We start from the raw sequence: 20,072 nt of genomic DNA, 5'->3' as shown, positions 1-20,072 counted from the left end.
ACGTTTCTTTTGCACTTCTCTAGAGAGACGAGAGGAAAGCAGACGTAGGGCCAAGACTAGCTTAGCAGTGTCTTCAAGTACTGGCTGGGTATGAGGCAAAAAGAAGCATCTGTATTGTATGTATGTACTGGTGAGAGTGAGGTGAGGGTTTGCATGAAAAATGAGCCTTGCCATGAACAACAAAGCGACGGCACGGCTAGATAAATGCGGACGGCCAAAGATATGGAGCAGGGTGGGAAAATATAGCACTCGGCTAGAACCGAGCCCGGTGGCCAACCTGCGATACTTGTACTTGGGCTTGGACCTGGCTTCCGCTGTGTTCTCTAGCTGTCTTCACGATCACGCTAGATGCTGCTTCTCGTCTGTGGTTTGGGAATTGCCAAAACTCGGTTTCATCGCCAACCTTCATATTTGATCGCCTGTCACTTTGTTCCACCAAGTAGGGAGACCCAGGCAGATGGTCTTCTCTGGCCGCCATGAACCGCACGCGTTCGCCCTGGTGGCCTGCAAGTCTTGAACATCAGAAGTTTCAGGCCTATCTGATGGAACATCACCTATGACTATTTTGCCACAAACCCCCCATTCCGGTGGGTGTTTTGCTGCTAGGCTGCCGGCCTGTTCCTGTTCTCAGGCTATGGGGAGGGGGATCAGAACGGGGCGGCTTTACTGCCGGTCGCAGAACAGTCTGGCTTGATTGTTTACTTGGACTTGTTTACTACTTGTTTACTTTGCGCATAACTAACTAACCAATGTAACTAGAATCAACGTATGGTCAGCATTTGGTCTTTCGTAGACTCGACCCCGCTCCGTTTAGCCAGGGAGTAACAAACTATCTCTCCTTTCTCCTTTTCCCCTTTTTCCTTGGTATCAAGTGTGAGCACGTGGTAAGCCTTCGAACCGAGCTGAGAGTCGACTGTCAACTTCGCCCGTGAACGGCCAAAGACATCCATCCAGCCTATCTGTCTAGCTGCCATTTCGTCATTGCCACCACCATAGGGACACTTCACATGGCCGACTGCCGCACTCTGCCGTGATGACCACTCATTGCGGCCCTGCAGCGTGCACTACAAGATGCCCTACCAGAAATCCGCAATCTTTCTTGTTGCTAGGGACTCGAAGCTTTGAAGTGCAACGAATGCGCCTGGATGTGTACAAACTTGCTTTGTTTATCTTTGTTTATATTCATAGCTTTCTGTATGTTGACCAGAAGATCCGGATGTCCAAGCTTTGCCGGTAGTACGACACTTTGATCCGAGAAGCTGTGGCCTCATCATCACTCGAAAGGGTTAAAAAGACCAAATAGGGTTTATATGTAAGACACAGACCCTGACCCTAGTTTTCCACATCAGACTCTTCTCTACCCGGCCAGCAAATAAGCGTAAACCTAATACAGCATTCGCTCCTGCTCATGTTGCCATTTTCATTCGCCTCAACTGATAGCCCTTGTCTCATATTCAAGAACCGCTCTCCTTGATGAAACCACGATAAGTCTGGTTCTCAGACATGTTGCAGGGTTGTATTCTATTTTTAACACATGTTCAAGAGCACATTACGTAGACTAGGACGACACTGATAGTCTAGAAGAACCCTTGGGGAGATAGGGCTTGGAGAATCTGCGTAGAGAAGAGGGTTGTTGTTGTGCCAAGGAGAGTTACACAACTAACTAGTGTATGCTCGTACATCTGATTGTCGAGGAAAACATACTGGATAGGGCGAAAACTTGCGACAACCCAGACCAATGGTTGTCTCATGTTTGCCCATCTCTGACGGGAGGGCGAACTGTTGGATTGTTGCTTTGACTTGTAGCGTTGCCAGAGGCTCTTGCGCTGAGCGGGACAGGATGGGGAGGGAGAAGAGGGTGGAGAGGGACGGTAGGGTGGCCAAAGACAAATCCTGTGCCAATGTTGAGATCAGAGCAGAGGCTATGCCCGATTGTATTGGACTTGTCCAGGTATATCGATGCCACGCGTTGTCGAGCTGTACTTTTATCAAGCTGAGCCTTGAGGGAAACCTGTCATGTGTACATACAGATCTTGGCGCACGTCGCTTTGGCGATTTTACGTCGTGTGTCTGTGTCTGTGTTTTATTCTGTGAGTGGGCGTATTAATCACACGTGCATGTAACTGGGGCAAAGCGAGAGAACGTGGCCACTTGGCTTATGCCAAGTGGGTTTCTGCGAGTGTCTCGCGCGCGAGAGAGCCTTCTCGGGAGTCGGCCGGAACTTGGGGCTTGGGGGTTAGAACTGGGACTTGGATCCTGGATCTTGGGATGAAGGTCCTTGCTCCTTTCGGGCTGGCCATGTTGGTCATCAACCCCTGGTCAGTTGTGAGATGTAAGAGTCATAGATGCAATGTCCAATGGGTTGCACGGAAGGAAGAGAAGGTTTGAGGAACGAGACCGATGATGATCGCCAAGTGGGGGCTATCTTGGGGCTAGGACAAGGCGGGCATCGGACTCTAAGCACCTATATGTATGTATGTATGCACATGGTTCTGTGCAAAGACGAATGGTTGTATATACATATAGTGATCGATACTTGTATGCAACGCTTACACTAGCTAACTCGTCAACTATGATCAACTACATCGTATGTCCTTGTAGTACTACGTATAGTTAGTTGCATGGAATACAGACCCGGAGACCGACCCCAGATGCCGCCCTGTGAGAACAGAAAAAAAGCATGTGAACTGGGGCCCTAGCCCTGCTCCACCAAAGCAAATGGCCTTGATCGGATTTGCAACACAACCCAGACTGGAGACTGGGGTGCACGGCTATAACGTTATTAGGTCAGTGAAAACTTGAGGCACAAGAGGCTGGGCTTCGTTTTGCCTTGGGTTTTGCCTTGGGCTTCTGGCTCACACTGATATCCAGAACAAGGCAGAAGAATGGTCCAATCGGCACCGAGATTAGCTACAAAATCAGATGCTGCGACATCTTCTTTACGTTGACGTGTAGCATGTTGAGAGCGCGCAGAGAAGAAGCGCGAGACGGACGAGAGATGCGGTCGTTTCAGTGATAGCGCGGTTACAAACATAATGTAGGTAGTAAAGTACCGGTACTGCAGCCCGCACACGAGAAACCGCATTTTGGGGGGCATTTGGGGACGCCCAGAGGTACCGGGTACGTGGAACACAGCATTTGTGTACCGAGAGCAGTCACGGCTGGGAGAAAAAAAAAAGGTACGTACCGCACTTCCGACTTTGAGTCACCGCAATGTTCTGCATGTTCTTTTTAGGCTTAGCTCCGCTTTTGCTCAAACCTCTTGTACAAATGTACATACAGACACCAGTAGTAGTTGTAAATTTTGGCAGCGCTGAGTCTGGGTACCGGAAGACGAGAATTGCTCGTTCTTGTCATGGTTATTGCCTTTTCTTGAGACTATATTTTGAGTCCTTGCCCTCCTCATCATTTCCTCAGATTTTGCTTCTTTTCCTCATCATCAGAACATCCCTCATCTCTATTCATTCCCATTCTCTAAGCCTGGTGCTTGGATCGCTTGCTACGACTATTTGTGTCTCTCTATCTTATCCTAAAAGTTGCCCCGCCATCCCACATTGTTTACCTTACATTTTTTTTCTTTTAGTCATTTTCTTTTTTTTTTCTTAACCTGAGTCGACCTCTAGTTCAGCGAAGACTCCCGTTTCAATACCCAACAGCAATTTTCCATTCCATTCAACCACACATACTTTCATTCAAAATGCCCGGCGTTTACGAGCAAGAGACTGCTGCCGATGACACCAGAGGTTCGTCCTGCCCACTCCTTTTGCGTCTTCCCTGACCCCACGATCAAAACACCCGTGCCACATTACCATGGGATGATGGAATTCGCTCGATGCTGTTATGTTACATTGGACGGATAGTCTTATCTGTTCTTCATGGCTTTGTATTGAGACATGTGTTGGCTAACATTAATGCAGTCCTCGGCCAGGACCCCCTCATCCAGCCCGCCCTGCTTGCGCAGGAGGTGCCCATGACCAAGAAGGCCCTTGAGACCGTCTTGAAGGGTCGCCATGACGCTTCCGAGATCATCATGGGCCGTAGCGACAAGCTGCTGGTTGTTATTGGTCCCTGCTCTATCCACGACCCTGCTACCGCTCTCGAATACTGCCAGCGCCTGAAGGAGATTTCCGATAAGCTGTCTGGCGACCTGACTGTCATCATGCGCGCCTACCTCGAAAAGCCCCGTACCACTGTTGGCTGGAAGGGTCTGATCAACGATCCCGATATCGACTCTTCCTTCCAGATTAACAAGGGCCTGCGTGTCTCGCGCCAGCTCTTCAGCGATCTGACTTCTGCTGGCATGCCTATTGCTAGCGAGATGCTAGACACCATCTCTCCCCAGTTCCTGGCCGACTTCATCTCTGTTGGCGCCATTGGCGCCCGTACCACCGAGTCGCAGCTCCACCGAGAGTTGGCCTCCGGTCTTTCGTTCCCCGTTGGCTTCAAGAACGGCACCGACGGAAACCTGGGCGTCGCCATTGATGCCATTGGTGCGGCTGCTGCTCGCCACCACTTCATGGGTGTCACTAAGCAGGGCTTGGCTGCCATCACCCGCACCAAAGGCAACGAGCACGGTTTCGTTATCCTCCGTGGTGGTACTAAGGGTCCCAACTTTGACAAGGAGAACGTCCAGGCTGCCAAGGAGATCCTGACCAAGAAGGGTCAGAAGCAGGCCATCATGATTGACTGCTCGCATGGTAAGATTTTAGCTACTTCTAATCATGCATATACATGTTTTACTAACCATATAACCAGGCAACTCCAACAAGGACCACCGCAACCAGCCCAAGGTCGCCAAGGTTATCGGTGAGCAGCTGCGTGAGGGTGAGACCTCTATCATTGGTGTCATGATTGAGTCCAACATCAACGAGGGCAACCAGAAGGTTCCCGCTGAGGGCCCCTCTGCCCTGAAGAAGGGTGTTTCCATCACCGATGCTTGCATCAACTGGGAGAGCACCATTACTGTCTTGGAAGAGCTTGCCGAATCCGTCCGCGTCCGCCGCTCTATTGTCAAGGCAAAGGGCGAAGCCCAGGACAATGCCAAGAGCCAGGTCAGCACTCTGGAGGAGGACTAGATTTCTTCTGAGCCAGTGGGCTTTCATGCGATATCACTTCTCCAGTTGCTACGGCTACACCGACCCTCGCAACGAGGGTTTGATCCACTGTGCCGTGCTCAGCCCTATACCCGGATTGAATCCCTCTTGGGCGCTTGAAGAAAAAAAAAAGAGCCCATAAGGGATTGGGCGGCCATGTAGTATATAGGATAGCTGATACCTGTTTCTTGTTCTTCTTGCAATCGGGATGGCGTTAAGGACTTTGATCTCTTGGGAATATTTGAATAGAAGCGAAAATTTGGAAAGACAACTTGACTCCTTTGATTCCTGTATTTGTGTATAAATAGAGGCGAAGTGTTCTACGAACTGTAGCAATTAGTGGGATTAGATGCTGCCGTTGGACATACCTGGCCCTGGGGGCTTTTGGATATGGTCTGATGATGCGATGCTTGTCGTATATGTTGGCTTGGGTCTCACGTTAGTTGTGGAAGTCTTCCACGAGATGACGATTCACTTGTACATGCGATAACAAAGGACTATAACGTGAGGTAGTTAGACGAAACAGAGCAGATTTGAATTACCAAAAAGAAACAGTAGATATTTATAACGGCCGACCCCCCGATGGCCTGCCTATTCTTGAGTAGTCTGCGCGAGACGGCATCACATCGCCAAGAGCTCTCAGATGAAACTCTCTGTACTTTCTGTATGCAGCCCAGCCCAACAGGCCCGAGGTGCCGAGAATGAAGCCCCAGATGATGGTCTTATCCTTTGCACTGTCGCGCTGGAAGCACATGGTCTGCACGTCATCCTCCTTGGCCTTTTTACAGAAATCGATGCCCTGGTTGAGGCAAAAGGCCTTGGTGCAGCGCGTGCACGAGGGCGGAGGCACGCGGCGCTGTATGGGAGCGCCTGCGGCGTGCGCGCCGTCCGCAGCGTCCAGGTCGACAAAGTCGAAGCCGAACGGCGGCTTGTAGATGCCGGAGCGGGCCTCGAGGTCCGAGCTGGCGGTGATTTCGTCGAGTGGTACGATGGTGCTGTTCTTGAAGCAGGTGCATTTGCAGAATACCGGCGCTGGATTGGGCAAGGCGCGTGGTGGTTAGTCGACGGCGGGTTTGGGGGTGGGAGCTGGTGGATAAAGGGGCGTACCCTGGGCTGTGACTAATGATACAAGGAGTCCCAGCAGGAGGATAAGCATATGTGTTCTCGCCATGGCGGCCTAGGTAGGTCGGGTGTCGACTCGGCGGAGAGGAAAAGCAGTGTAGAGATGCAAATAAGCGAGTAGGGCAAGTGATGCAATTGAAGCCTGGTCCATGACGATCCGAGACAATGCGCTCGAAAATGGGTGTGGCGGCAAAAGGCATTCTGGCGGAGCGCCACACTTGTGAACCAGCAACGTGTGGCGCCATGGACAGGGGAGTCCAACCGCTGCAAAAAAGTTCACTTTGGGGACGACCCAATTGATCCCCGGCCCTGCAAGCCGACGACGACAACTCTTGACGACGGTCCCTCCGCTTGATTCGAAAGGCCAATTTGCAGGACGACGAAAAAAAAGACAAGCAGAAGCTAGTTTCCCACCGCCAAAATAACGGCCACACTGTCTTTGCTCGGATTGAAAGCTCTGGCACGTTCACACGCCTTCGTGCATCAACACACAGCAGACGATACTAAAACCCCCTCCTCCCTCACGCATACATACGAAAAATGTCTCTCCCCAATGCCATCCGAAGATTACCGCGGGCCCTGCGCCTCAGCCCCAGAACCGGCGTCCCCACAACTGGACCCATAACCATGCTTCGCAACATGTCGACGACGCCGGCCCGGCAGGTGCAGCCCAGTCCGAAGCTGCAGGCGCTTTTCGGGGCAGGCTCTGCCGGCGCAGAAGCCAAGGCAGAGGAAGAAGCGAAGCGGCGCGAGCTGCTGGACGCGCGAGAGCGCGAGCGAGCCGAGGCGCTGATGCAGGCGGAACAGCTGGAGCAGCAGTACGGCAGCAGCGCGGGCGACGGGCTGGACGCTCTGGCCGAGTCGCAGCTGCCCGTGCCGGCCGAGTACTCGGTGACGCCGACGCTGGCCGAGGCCGAGCAGATGGCCTATGTGCCGGCCGAGGACGCCAGCGCCCTGCAGTCCGTCGGCGACCTGGAGACGTGGTGGGACCAGGAGGGCCATTGGGGGCCCGAGAACCACGTGGCGGTGTTTGCGGCGCCGCGGAGCCAGGTCTCGGACGAGCTGATGACGGTGCTTGTGCGCCAGGCTGTTGTCGAGGCGTTGGTTTACAGAGCCAAGGGTGAGCTGGGCGGCCTGGCCAAGAGCTGGGCGCGCGTGAGCAAGGAGACGGCCCGCAAGGCGAGTCAGATTACAATTGAGGCTCGCGAGGATGGGGCTGTTGCTCTTACGGGCGAGATTTCCGACGTGTTTGCGGCACTGAACAGCAAGGATGCTGTCACGGCCGAGGAGGAAAACTTCTCGCAGGAGGAGGCGGCACAGATGGCCCAGTCCTTTGACTCAACATGGCAGACCGTCTCTCTGGAAGACGCGTCACTCAAGTTTGCAGTAAGTCTACGTTGTAGCCTTTTTGCGTTTGCCCCCCCCCCTCTCCCCTCTAAATTCACTTGCTGCCTGATATAGTTTCGCTAATTCCAATGCCATGTATAGATCAACAAGCGCATATACCAGCTTACCGGTCACCTTGTCTCAGACGCCAGACTGCACCTGTCGCACACGACCGGCCAGCTGCTAAAGTACCTTATCACGCGGCCCAAGCCCAAGACGGTCAACGAACAGATCCGCACGTCGGAGAAGCTAGCATCGCTGCCCAACGTCAAGGTGTTTAGCCGCCGCATCACGCCCATTGACCGTCGCATCATGGACGGCAGCTGGAAGAAGATTGAGGAGGAGCTGCGCAAGCGCAAGCTGCCTGTGGTTGGCCATGAGGATCTGGGCGACTTTGCGGAGCGCAAGTGGCTCAATATCAAGGCTTGAGCAGTGGCTCACCGCGTTGCTATGGCTTTGTTCTGGCTTAGGGACGTAGAGGGAGAGGAGGGCATGTCACTGCTGTAGTCTACATGCATTTTGTACGCGTATCAATAGAAGATGAAGAGGGAGATGGAGATGGGAGGGGGCGGGATGTTGACGCAGAAGTGGCTGTGCCCATAGCTTTGTATATTACTCGTGTATTTTTTCCCATATGAAGCCGCTTGTTGAAACTGGAGTGCAAGGCAAGATAGGTAGAAGCCTGGACTTTGTAACGAAAGGCGGTAATATGTAGATGCGGTCTTGACAGGGGTACATACAGAGGTTCTATAACTAATGGGGCTCATGGTTGAAGATAAAAGACGGCAGGGGATCATATATAGGTTGTAGTTACAACCTAACAATGGCAGAATACATTCTACTTTTCCCTTCTTGCATGATTAGAGTCCTTGCGATAACATGAGGAGTCAAGTAAAAGAGTAAATCGTCCCCACCTCCATCGAGGTTATCGGCTTCCTCCTCGCATGTATCCCTTCTAGACATTATGTATTGGTTAATCTAGATTATCACTATAGAACAATTGCGCTTTTGATGGGCTTGATACGCGCTAACTAGTATCTTCTATGTTACAACACGTGCTACTACTACCTAAGTACTCTACGAATGAGATTGAAACCGACAATATCTACAGGTATTGTGCGCTTATGGGAGGGGAATGGGCTACATGAAAGGATCATGAACTCAATTAATAGCCACCACCCCCTACTTCCTGAGCGGCTTAGCCTTGACTGCATCAGGCAAAGACAGGCCGGTTAGTATAGGCTCTTTATTACACACGGGAGAAAGAAGACATTATCTGCAAACTTACAGACGTGGAACTGGCCGTCATTGTTGTTGATACGCTCCGCCAGGTTGATTTGGGTGTTGGTGAACTCGCCCTTGCAGTTGCGGAGAGTTGCGTGCAGGATGGGCACCTGGCTATCTATGGCAAGACGGACGTCCTTGGTAGACTGGCTAAAGTTCTCGCCATCCCACTTGAAGGAACCTTTCCAGGAAGCGGGGGTCCGGTTAGCACGATGACATGGCTTCTACTTGGACTCTAGGCGATAGAGAAAATGAGATGTTGAAGTGAAATGGATTGGTACTCGAGTGCTAGTTGGTGATAAAGAGGGGAAAACGAAACAAACAAGAGGGAAACGAGCAACCTTTATAGAAAAGTTTGGGGGTCTTGAAAGGCCAGACTCCCGTTACCGGCGTTTGTTTTCGTTGATACTTGCTCTCAATGGTGTTGTGAAGATCACGAACAACAAGGTTTGCCGTTAGCCAACAGAGGTTGTAACTGCAGTTCAGATGAAGCTGCATTTCCTTTCTGTCTTCAGCCTGCTGCATGAGCAAGCGACCATTCATGATCTTTAGAAAGTCTCATGTACTATATGCATGTGAGGATCCCTCCCACCGCCGCAGTGCGGCCATGTCTTTACTCTCTCGTTGGCTTCTGTTTTGCGTCGTGGCTTCTGTTTTGGCGACGCGCCTGTATCGGTCTTTGGTGATGGTCATAGGGCGATGCAGGTTCTTGACGATAATCGGTGGGGGCATATCTGGATCTGTGGACGAGGAGAGGAGCGACTGCCGAGTCCCTTGGGGAGAGGAGACTTGGCTGGGTTCTTCTAGTTGAAAGCCACATACTGCCTGGGGCATCTTTCCTCAGTACTTTACGTTCAAAATCAGCGACACTACTAGTTTATCAAGCAGTTAATTCGGCAATGGGAGATCCAATACCAAGGGTACACGAGTTGCAGAATAAACTTCAGTCACACTATCACCTGTTACACAAAGTTGAAGTTGTTAGTGTATCCTTCAACATCCTAGTGGTAGGGCAAATAGATAGACCAAGATTGAAAAGCCCCAGCCCTTCCAGGCTAGGAAGACGGGCTACATTTGGGCGAGGAAGCAAGGTACATTACCAGCTCAAACCAAGTCGTCGTCAATGACGTCTTCTTCACGATTGATTGATGAAGAGAGACTACGGCAACAACAATGGCAATGGCATGGGCCCCTGTTACAGCTCAGCACATACAGCACGTCTTTCCTAGTTTTGGTTTCTTGCATCGACGACGGCCGCAAGAAAACCCGACTGCCCATGTCTCTGCCAAGTACATGTATACTTTGATACATGCAAGCCGCATACAAGTTCCTGCAGATCACTCCTATCATGGCAGTGTGGTATTTCCCATTTCTTCCTTGCGTAAGCAGTATGCTCCCGAAAGAAAAGGATCAACTACCACTTCTGTATTCGTGGGCTGGGACGGCCCTTGCTTCGAAATGGCTGTTCAAAGTCTCCAGAACTCTACATAGCAATAACTCTGAGTTGACAGATGGAATACGAGCAAGTTGTATTTCATTGATGGTCTTGCCCGTGCTGATATAGACAACTTCTCTACTATACGAAGATGAGGACATGGCTATTTGCTCAACATTGAAGCAGCACTACAACAAGACGTTGGAGGTTCATTCTTCGCTCCGGGCGGACACACACACATATAGCGTCTTCTTTTCTCTTTTGCCTATTTACATCAGTGAAATAGACATATATTAGTTGTCACTACAGGACTTTGTTCTTTTGCTAAGCTCTGGGCTACTACTGCCGGCTCGGCTGCTGGCCCGTGAAAGTGAGTAATGGTAATCACAATGGTAGTACACCCCACTGAATGATTCTTCACGTCTCCATCCTCTAGTACTACATCAACCATTTCCCCTCAATCAAAAAGGCTGCGAGTTATGAGTGTCTTTCTCATGTGAGACAGATACAATGGTGTTCACGTGACGAATGGCAGAGGGGTTGTTGTGGTTTGTACTCGCATCTATGCGCACTATGACGTGATGTCACTATTGCACATTGTGTCGCACAACTTGGGATCGGTAGAATGGTATTGTTTATTTATGAGCAGATAATCCTGAGAACATGGGCGACGTTTAAATATCATAACAAAAGCATAAGTCTAAAACATGACGTTCAAGTCACTCTTTTACTCTGTTACACACAGGGGAACGTGTTAGTCTACAAACTCGAATGTATCGGCAGTAGAGGAAAAGCGGATATGGGATGTCAACACTTACCGAACTTGAAGTGGCCGTTGTCGTTGGTGATGCGCTCGGACAGGTTGACATCAGCATCGGTGGGCTGGCCCTCGCAGTTGAAGAGGGTGGCGCGGAGAACGGGGACCTCGCCGCCTCCCTCAATGGAGAAATGGATGTTCTCGGCGGTGCCGCTGAAGTTCTCGCCGTCCCACTCAAAGTGGCCTGTGGATGGTGGAATTGGTTAGCACTCTGGCCCGGGAACGGAGAGCGGAGCAGGAGAAGGTATTATAAGAGCTACAGTATCTCAAGAATGCAACTCTATGGAGTCTTGTATGCGCTCTTGAATGGCCTGGAGTTTGCACTATACGTACCGTCAACGTTGCCCAGGTGCTGGTTCAGGTCGATCTCAGTGTCAACCCAATCACCCTCACTGTTCTGGAGTCTGGCCTTGAGGACGGAACCGTCCATGTGGATATCCTCGGCAGAAAGGTGAAAAGACATGATGATGGCTGGTGTATAGAGAGAAAGAGAAGGGAGAGAAAAAGAATATCGAGAGTGGGTTAGATTGGTGCTTGGTTGTTAGATGTTGGTTGTTGATGAAGAAAGAAGAACAAGACGGCCGAGAGGAAAGCAAGCGACCTTTTATAGAGAAGCGAAAGGCCCCGCCGAGCCAAGCCGTCGTCAATGGTGCTATCTCTATGGAGCTTTAGGCATAAACACGCTTATGCTGGCCCTCATGCGATTCGCGGAGAAGATTCTAGACGGCCAAAGAGTAGACATGGCTCTAGGATAGAGCCCGGCACAGCCAGAGCTCCCTTTCCGGTTGTGCTCTCTCAGATTGGCAGCAAGCGACTGCAAGTAGTATGTACAAGCATACTCGTACCCCAGGATCCATACGCCGATATCCAGACCCCCCCCCCCTTCTGTGGTGTCCGTGAAATCTTTTTTTCTGTTCAGTTTCTTCTTTGTTTGTTCATCTCTGGTTTCCTTTTGTAAAGTTACCTTGCCTCTAGAGGTATGTGCTCATGGTAGTGGACGATGACGAGCAATGGCTAACGGGGGCCATTACAAACATCATAGGTAAAAGCCTCTCTATGTGTATGTGTGTACATATGTACATTCTGTATCGAATAGCAGCAGTGGCACGCCAAGATCTGCCGGACAAAGGGCCAGTCAATGTACAATCTAGTCCGAGCTACAGGATCATGGATGCTGCCTGCCCCAATGCGCCGTATGTAATGCACAGCTGTGGTGGGGGCATAGAAATGGTCTTTGCTAATGTGCGCTTTCATGCAGGGCCGAGTGTATAGTGAACCCATCGGGGGCTTCTTGTCTTCCAATGACAAGAGACATTGGATAGCTTGGGGAGATCTATCAAATCGGCGGAAGCACTAGCTGGCTGGGCGGTACTGTTACTTTTAAATGTAACTATAGTCACTTGTGCATGTTCATATGGTTATAACCATTCATGGGACGCACAAAAGGCCAAGACGGGGCGGAGACATTCTGGGATCAATGATAAGGGTCTGTGATGTCTTGAGCGCGGGTCGGTCAAGATCGAAGAGGCCTATGGCCGACAAGAGGGTACAAATCTATCCTTCTCTCGGCGTTTCATCAGGCAGTCTCGGATGACCGCTAGCCTCTACTTGCCCTGGGCTGACAGATGCTAGGCTAGACGGCTGAACAATAAGCAGACAATGGGCTTTGTCCTTCCTTGCACAATGGGTCTCAACAATTCGAGAAAAAGAGCGTGGATAGACGAACGAATGGATGGGGCTGGGGAGCGGGGACGGTCGCGTTCCTAGTACGGGCCAGATGTCACGATAGGCGCTTGGACGGCATTCTCAAGGACCGGCTCCATAAGTATGTATGCTTGCAGGTACAAGTACAAGCATGCAAGTATACAAGTAGCTACAAGTACAAGTACAGGTACAAATACAAGTGCAAGCGGACCTGTGCTGAGTGCATATCTACGAGTAGTAGCACATAGTACAGGTGAATAGATACCGTGTCCAGTACAGCGCAGCGAAAGCAAAAGCCAAAGGCCTCCCTCAAAGTCCAGCCCAGGCTGCCTGGCACACTCGGGCATTCCGGTTCCAGGTCTAAGCTTGGGGCACTCGTTTCTGTACCGTGGACAAGAAGCTTGGATGGCAAAGAGAGCGACGCTGCACCCACCTACATAAGCATCCAACGGCCAAAGAGCGGTCGAACGCAAAAGGCGTGCATTCCAGAAGACTCTACACAGACTGGCTGCGGGTCATGGGACACGGCCACGGGTCGCGAGTCACGGGTCCGCCAGGCCGGCTATGTATATCGTTCGGGGCGTGTGTGTGTGTGCCGCAGCCAGCGACACGCCGAGCGTGATGAGACGAGATGTGATGCGTTTCCTGCATGGCCCTCTTCTTGTCAAAAGTCTCTGTCCGGGAAAAAGAAAATACAGGTAAAACTTGGATACAGGCCCCTCGCAGAGCGCATATTGCCGAGACGAACAGGGTCTTGCATGACGAGTTCTGGCGCCTTTTTTTTTTTTTTTTGATTTCTCGCTCTTGATTCTGCTCCTAGTTTCCAGCCCTGCAAACAAGCAGCGAAGCGGGGCTCTTGGAGGGATTTATGTAGGTGAACATATGCTATACAGCTATGCAATTCATGCGATGCAAGATGGACTGGGAAGCGGCTATTATAGTATAACAGAAGATAGAATAACAGAGCTGCAGGTCCGCAGGGAGAAGAAACCGATAGCTAAAGACGTGGAAGATAGACGGCTCGGGTTAGTGTTCCAGTCAATATCGTCTTGGTTCCGACTATGAGTTTATTGCTTATGAGGTGTCGTCCAGATGCCAAAGCATTGGGATAAAGCTTCTAGAAATTCGAGAAGCTTGTACAAATAAGGGTTAACCTGGGTAGTGACAGAGTTAAAAAGTTTGGAGTTTGGGTTTGCACCAAGAGAGCACATGCCATTTGCTATCTTGCATGTTGTCATCAATATGGCAAGAGCCCAACTCAGCACGACATACGTTGTGCAACACCAAGAAATTGTACAGAAACACATGGCACTATCAGGACTGAAGAAAAAGAATTGGTGTAGAAACTGATTTATTATATAAAACGCCTGAAAGTAAATGAAGCATTCATCAGTCACATGAGGCAGGACTTGCTTGTGCGACGGCTCTGCGAGTCTGTCGGTCAGCAAGCTGTGATTATGTTAGACATGGGTTGTTTATTTGCAGCTGGCGCAAGTGCCTAGAGAGAGAGTGCATGTTAGTTTTTGTTGGCGAAGGTTTATTGTAGTGCAGTGATTGGATTGTGCGCGAGGATGCCGCTGTCTCGGCCTGAGTCAAGTCCCCTGTACTGTAGGTATCCCCTTGTTGAGAGAGAGGGGCATGACAAGGGCTTAACTGCGGGGTTAAAGACGGTGCAGGCGAGACAAACACTGCAGATGCAGGGCAGCACGAGTAATGGAATTTGTCATGTGGACCGGGGGGAAAGAGAGATAGATAAGCACAACAAGGCGCCCTCTTCCTCCCAGCAGCGTAGCCAGATGAGAACGGATGGCAGTCGCAGGGCAAGAAAGAACAGGAATAACGGCGTCAACGAGACGCAGCGAGAGACTTACAACCTGAGCCGCAGTTGCCTAGAGGAAAACGAAAACGAGAGTTAGCAAGAGGAACCGGCAACCAAAACGTGGCGGTGGAAACGCGGATAGCGGCAGGCGAAGACGCAGAGGGGAGCAGGGACAAGTCAAGACGTACAGCTAGAAGAAGAAGAGCATCCGCAGTCACCGGCCATTTTGAACGAGTTGTGTGGTATTTGGAAAAGGAGTAGAAGAAAGTTGGCAAGAATGTGTATGAAACGGAAGAGTATGTCGATGGAGAGAGAAAAAGGAGGGCAGAACGAAAAGGAAGCGCGGGTGTCTAGGACATCTTTATACTTTGGGAAGGGACTTTGTATAGGCCGATGTTGAGAGAAGGGGGGGCAGACACCAGGCCATATGTGAACGACAGCATTATGCTGGATAGATATGCTAGAGTGACCGCATAGATATGGCCCAGGCTCGGGAGAAGCACCAGTCGTGGCCGCCGAAGCGTCCAGCTGAGCCAGGAACGCCCGCGAAGGGGTCGGAATAGGCCAGAACCAGGGGAGTTCAGTGCTGAGGCTGGCGGGACTATAGCACCAAGGCAAGCCCTGAAAAAGAAACAAAAGCCATTGATGGCCGCAACGCTTGCCAGTGGCGTGGCTTTTGGCTGGTGATCACGCGCATCCTTTGGCGTGCGAGCGCTTTTTGCGATTGGCCCCGGAGGTTCATGAACGGCTTGAAAATCCTGCGATTAAATTAAGCAATCTACAAACACATTCTGCAACTATGTGCGTGTAACTAAGACTTTGTACCTTACTACTTTATGCTGTGCTGATGTTTAAGAACAGCAAAGACGCTTCATGTCCAGCCCGCACAAAACGCGCAGCGGGCTTTTTGCGCCCTCGAAGAACTCTGATTCTTGCTGCCGTGGCGTCTGTGCCGGCCCGCCGCCGGCTCATCAGGTGGTTTCTGGCAGCTGGCAAGTCCGCCAGGGTACCACAGCATACAAAATATGCAGTCTCTTCTCTGTCTTCTCCATGTATGTACATGCCGTGATTCGGACCGACAGGCCCGCCTGCGAGGACAGTCTCGGCCACCACCAACAAGCCGCCATGGATAAGTATGTATATGTGTATACATCTGTGCCAGCAGCACTCGCTCGCAATAAGAAAGCAGCCGTGCGGCAAAGTCGTCCAGAAGATTTCCCCTGCTCAGCCCGGCCAAAATCGTCATGGCGATCCTAGCACCGCAAAAGCAGCGCTGCTCCGAGAGCCAAATCGATGACATGCCGTTCTGGGCTTTGCGACCTGAGACATTGCCCCGTGGTCCGTCGCATATGTATGTACAGGTACAAGTCTGGAGTATTGTTGGTGAATGCATGTATGCTCCTTGAAGTCCTCCCACGTCTCCTCCTCCTCTCCCCCGCGCCACTGTGTTATTTTGCGTAACCGTGTGGCCATGATGACATGTCTTTGTGTCTCTGTATTCTAATACCCCCGCGCAATATTGATATGCAAAGGCAAAAAGAACTGACCACGCACAACTGCAGCGTTGCCTCTCAAGGTGCCGTAATCTCCGCCTAACCGCCGTATGCTGTTTTTGCCCCTCTGTCTTCTACTTTCGTGTCTTTGCCGATCTTGTTCTTCACCCTTCACATCAACTGTCACTTGATAACGAAGAAAAAAAAATGGCACATGAAAAACCCATGAACGGAGAAAAAAAAGAAAGGGAAACAAAAAAAAACCCTTTCTTGGTCCTCCCCGGATACACATGTGATCCGACCAAATCCAGCAGCCGGGCACGGGCTTACTAAATAGTTTTTGGAAAGTTTTACAGACTCTGTCAGACAAGAACCGTGGCCGAGTGTTGCGGCCCCCTCTCCTTCCTCTTTGTTTTTTTCTTCTTCCCCTACAAAGATTCGCAGACACAGATAAGTTTCCTCCCTCATGGCCCTCAAGCGTCTATCAGGATTTATCTCCATCAGGTTGTACGCATTCTGGACTCGTGTACTTCTGCTTCTCTACTCCTCCGTGTCTTCGGGACTACCCCACTTTTCAGAGTGGGGCCAGTTCGCCGACGGGGATTAGAGTCCGTTTAGCTGCCGGATGGTCTAAGCTGAGGCAATCTCGAGGTGCAATCTAATATCTACAATATAGTTGTGGATACATATGAACGGGATTTAAGATATATAGAATTTGGAAATCACAGGGAACTATACAAATCACAGCACTTCCACAGACATTGGAAAAAAAGAAAACAGGATATCGCTGCCATTAAATGCATACAACTAGGACTTATACACCACACCTCGCCCCCTTTACTCCAGGCACATGTGCGCCTCATCGCCTATCCCCCACGCCCGGCTTTCCTTGCCATGGCCCTGGATCTCCATTTCCGTCTCCATGCCCAGCAACGACGCCTTGTCGCTGTGCCCATTGGCGTCTGAGCCTGCGACGATGCGTGACTGCCGCTGCTCTACGCGCCGCTTGAGTGTGGATGACTTGAAAAAGGAGCGCGACGAAGTTGACAGCACCGAGATAGAGTCAGTGTCTCGCTCAATATACGAATCTCTGTCTCGGTCCCGCTCTGTCTGGGCCAGAGACGATATACTGGGGCTGTAACTTCGCGCTACCTCTGTGCGCATGGGCGAAACCATCTTCTCCTCGACGATGCTAAAGCCCTGAGTGGTTGGCTTGAATCCACCCGAACCTGCTCTAAGTGGTCCGGAGCGTTTCCGGTCAACGATATGTTGCTGTTGTGGTTGTTGTTTTTGCTGTAGTTGTTGTTGACTGCGTTCTTGTGAATGTCGCGATTCGCGTTCTCGTCCGCGCTGGCGCTCTTGGCCCTGCTCGGGAACCTCCTGTGTTTCTGTGTGTGCTGGGGTTACCTGCTCGTCGGTTGCGACGTCATCATTATCAGATAACTCATCAATGTCGACGAGCTCCGCATCTCTGTACCACTTCCGCCGCCTCGTCCAGCGGCCCCATCCGTCAACACCCCGACGGCCATTCTGCCACTGCATCACAGAAGTTGTTAGCAACATATTTACAGTTTGCAGCCCTGAAAGACAGCAACGATAATAGCGTGGATAGAAACCAACCTTGCTGTCATAGTACACCCATCCCATTTTTCCTGCTTCGGTATCGTAATCAATCTCGGATACTCCTGCTTCAGGAAGCGCCACGCCATCGACTCTCCATTGGCTTCCCTTGACCCAGCGCCATCGCATGCGTGAATTCTCCTCGACATCTGGCAATTCAAACTCAGCGCGGGAGGGAACCTGGTTATTGTTTTCGTCTGTCCATCCGGAACGCTCATAGCCAAACAGGTTCAGCGTCCAACCCAGGCCAACCCAGCGCCGCTGATTCTCGAAAATGATAAACGTAAACTTGACACCCGCGTCTCTGGTGCTTTTGACGCCCGAAAGCTTTTGGTGCAGCGATTGATTCTTGAGCTGCTTTGTCAGCTCTGACTCAATCGCTGGCCGCCGTGAGCCTTCGCTGCCCGATGAACGCGCCGACGCTGTGCGGACGGGGCCTGCCGTAGGCTTCAACGGTACCTGGAGTTCCAATCCTGTAATCAGCGACGCGGCACGGCGCACAGTGCTACTACGCCAAAGAATTGTTCGACACACACGCATGGGCTGCGAGTGCCACGACAGCACTAGCGAGCCGAAGACCATGACGATGCGGCGGCTCGTGATGATGCGCAGTGGTGGCAGCGTCAGCGCAAACCAAAACGGCGTGCAAAGTAAGATGCGCGTAAAGAGTATCGTCAGGGCTGGACGCACAGTGGCCGAAGTAGGCGTGCGTTGGGTGCTAAGAAAGTCAGTCAGGCTCAACATTGGTTCGAGAAGCATATCACAGCGCGCTGTAAACTCCTTAAGTGTTTCGACTATCTCGTCCAGTGTTTTCTGGTGCCGTGTGTTGGTGTTTTCTGCCGTTGAAAGATTCCGTGCGTGACTGCCGGCCTCGCTAGAACTGCCAATAGACTTGGAATTGGCCTTATGGGCATTCTTGAAGCCCATGGAGCCCGCGGCGGCTCCGGCTTCTTTTTTGCTATCTACCCGACCTGGGCCACTCCAGCCGCTGCTACTCAAAGGGCTGAAGCGGCGACTATACATGCCTACTATCAGGCCAAACACAACTGCAATGGGGCCCGCATACCGTAGTATGACGTCTCCGTAAAGAACAATAGCCCAGAACGCAGCCAGGAGTAAAAAGCTCTCCCACGGGTCGCCTGTCGTCCATGTCAAAAGCCCGGCGGCCTTATTTAGCGGCAGCAAAAAGGGATGTGAATATGCGAGGGCGCGTGTTATTTGCGGTGGCGTAGCAAGCAAGAGCGGCGACTTTTGATGGACAAGAATGGTAGATCGTTTCGCGGTAGATCGTGACGGCGGCGCTTTCGAGACGGAGGTTGAGAGAGACGCGGGCGAAAAGGCAGCAAAGGTCGGGGGCGCGCCGCCCGCGGATGGCTCGTTACCGGCTGTCGTTAGTGCCTCAAGGCTGTCTGGCCGGACCTTGGCATTTGACATCTGAGCAAGCCACGGCGTATCCTTTTTCGATGAACAGAAAAACGGCGCAAAGCTCTGGTTAGTGGGCAATATAACAACATGGCGTGCAACGAAACAGAGGACGGGCAGATAGCGGCTGAAGAGAGTGTCAGCAAGAGGGGGGGTCGCTAGCTCGAGAAGCCTCCCGTCATCTTGCCCAACATTTGCTCTCCACCGGCTGGACACAGAACAGACTCACCAAGGCAGCCATGAAAAGAGGCGCAAGGAAGCCCTGCGATCTACAGTAATGCGCTATGGGCAGGGAGTAGAGGAGCAACTGGAGCAGACACAGAGCGGGTGTAGTCGTCGAGAAAAAAAAGAACAATTAAGAGGGCGGAGATGGAGATGCTCAGTGCAACAATAGAAAAGGCAGTGCATAGATTGACTCAGAAATGCCGGGGGAAAAAAGCCTGAATTGTCTGTGGTTGGATTTAGATGGATGCACATGCAACTTGGATGTTTGGCTTTGGGGGAGGAAGCTCGACGTCATTGGGACAAGCTGCACGAAATGACGACGCGGCAGATTTCAAGCTCTGGGCGCTGGCCTGATCCTCAGGGCTGAAAGCGGTGAAAGGGGGCAAACGGGAGGGCGTCCGACTGCGTATGTACTTACTCATCTATCGTATATTTGCCGAATGTGTAATGACTGCACTGTATCTAATAGGCGCATTCACTAGCCAACCTTGAATAACTATCACTAGTTAGCTAATCACTATTGCGCCTGTACACGGCCCCAACCACACTGCCAACAGCGGCATTCAGAGTTTCTCCTGCTGCCGTCGACTTCACATGCCAACTCCCCACAGACCCACACATAACCCCAACTACACATGTCCAAAGACAGGGG

The 20,072-nt window shown here is 51.4% G+C and overlaps 6 protein-coding genes across 6 annotated transcripts; 2 read left to right on the top strand and 4 right to left on the bottom strand.

The window, feature by feature from the left end:
• Positions 1–3,697: 3,697 nt before the first annotated feature.
• Positions 3,698–5,075, top strand: BROUX77_003708 (uncharacterized protein; the record flags this gene model as incomplete). Its single annotated transcript, XM_073748390.1, has 3 exons — positions 3,698–3,743; positions 3,918–4,697; positions 4,756–5,075. The coding sequence occupies 3 exons, from the start codon at positions 3,698–3,700 to the stop codon at positions 5,073–5,075; spliced, it is 1,146 nt and encodes a 381-aa protein (XP_073606133.1).
• Positions 5,076–5,655: 580 nt separating this feature from the next.
• On the bottom strand, positions 5,656–6,264 carry BROUX77_003707 (uncharacterized protein; the record flags this gene model as incomplete). The annotated part of the gene is made up of 2 exons (XM_073748388.1): positions 5,656–6,125; positions 6,201–6,264. The coding sequence occupies 2 exons, from the start codon at positions 6,262–6,264 to the stop codon at positions 5,656–5,658; spliced, it is 534 nt and encodes a 177-aa protein (XP_073606132.1).
• A 491-nt stretch (positions 6,265–6,755) lies between these two features.
• On the top strand, positions 6,756–8,030 carry BROUX77_003706 (uncharacterized protein; the record flags this gene model as incomplete). The annotated part of the gene is made up of 2 exons (XM_073748387.1): positions 6,756–7,601; positions 7,704–8,030. The coding sequence occupies 2 exons, from the start codon at positions 6,756–6,758 to the stop codon at positions 8,028–8,030; spliced, it is 1,173 nt and encodes a 390-aa protein (XP_073606131.1).
• Positions 8,031–8,783: 753 nt separating this feature from the next.
• BROUX77_003705 (uncharacterized protein) lies at positions 8,784–9,428 on the bottom strand (the record flags this gene model as incomplete). Its single annotated transcript, XM_073748386.1, has 3 exons — positions 8,784–8,809; positions 8,890–9,055; positions 9,273–9,428. 3 exons carry the CDS (start codon positions 9,426–9,428, stop codon positions 8,784–8,786), a joined length of 348 nt encoding a protein of 115 aa, XP_073606130.1.
• A 1,619-nt stretch (positions 9,429–11,047) lies between these two features.
• Positions 11,048–11,600, bottom strand: BROUX77_003704 (uncharacterized protein; the record flags this gene model as incomplete). Its single annotated transcript, XM_073748385.1, has 3 exons — positions 11,048–11,052; positions 11,139–11,321; positions 11,471–11,600. 3 exons carry the CDS (start codon positions 11,598–11,600, stop codon positions 11,048–11,050), a joined length of 318 nt encoding a protein of 105 aa, XP_073606129.1.
• Positions 11,601–16,990: 5,390 nt separating this feature from the next.
• Positions 16,991–19,436, bottom strand: BROUX77_003703 (uncharacterized protein; the record flags this gene model as incomplete). The annotated part of the gene is made up of 3 exons (XM_073748384.1): positions 16,991–17,689; positions 17,774–19,261; positions 19,425–19,436. The coding sequence occupies 3 exons, from the start codon at positions 19,434–19,436 to the stop codon at positions 16,991–16,993; spliced, it is 2,199 nt and encodes a 732-aa protein (XP_073606128.1).
• Between the last annotated feature and the right edge of the window lie 636 nt (positions 19,437–20,072).

The sequence above is a fragment of the Berkeleyomyces rouxiae genome (genome assembly GCF_048999995.1).
Source record: "Berkeleyomyces rouxiae strain 22BRR77 chromosome Unknown BrBRR77_ptg000003l, whole genome shotgun sequence".
In the NCBI taxonomy this organism is placed as follows: domain Eukaryota; kingdom Fungi; phylum Ascomycota; class Sordariomycetes; order Microascales; family Ceratocystidaceae; genus Berkeleyomyces; species Berkeleyomyces rouxiae.
Note: the sequence above shows the minus strand (reverse complement) of the source record. Positions and strands in the feature narration are given on the sequence as shown.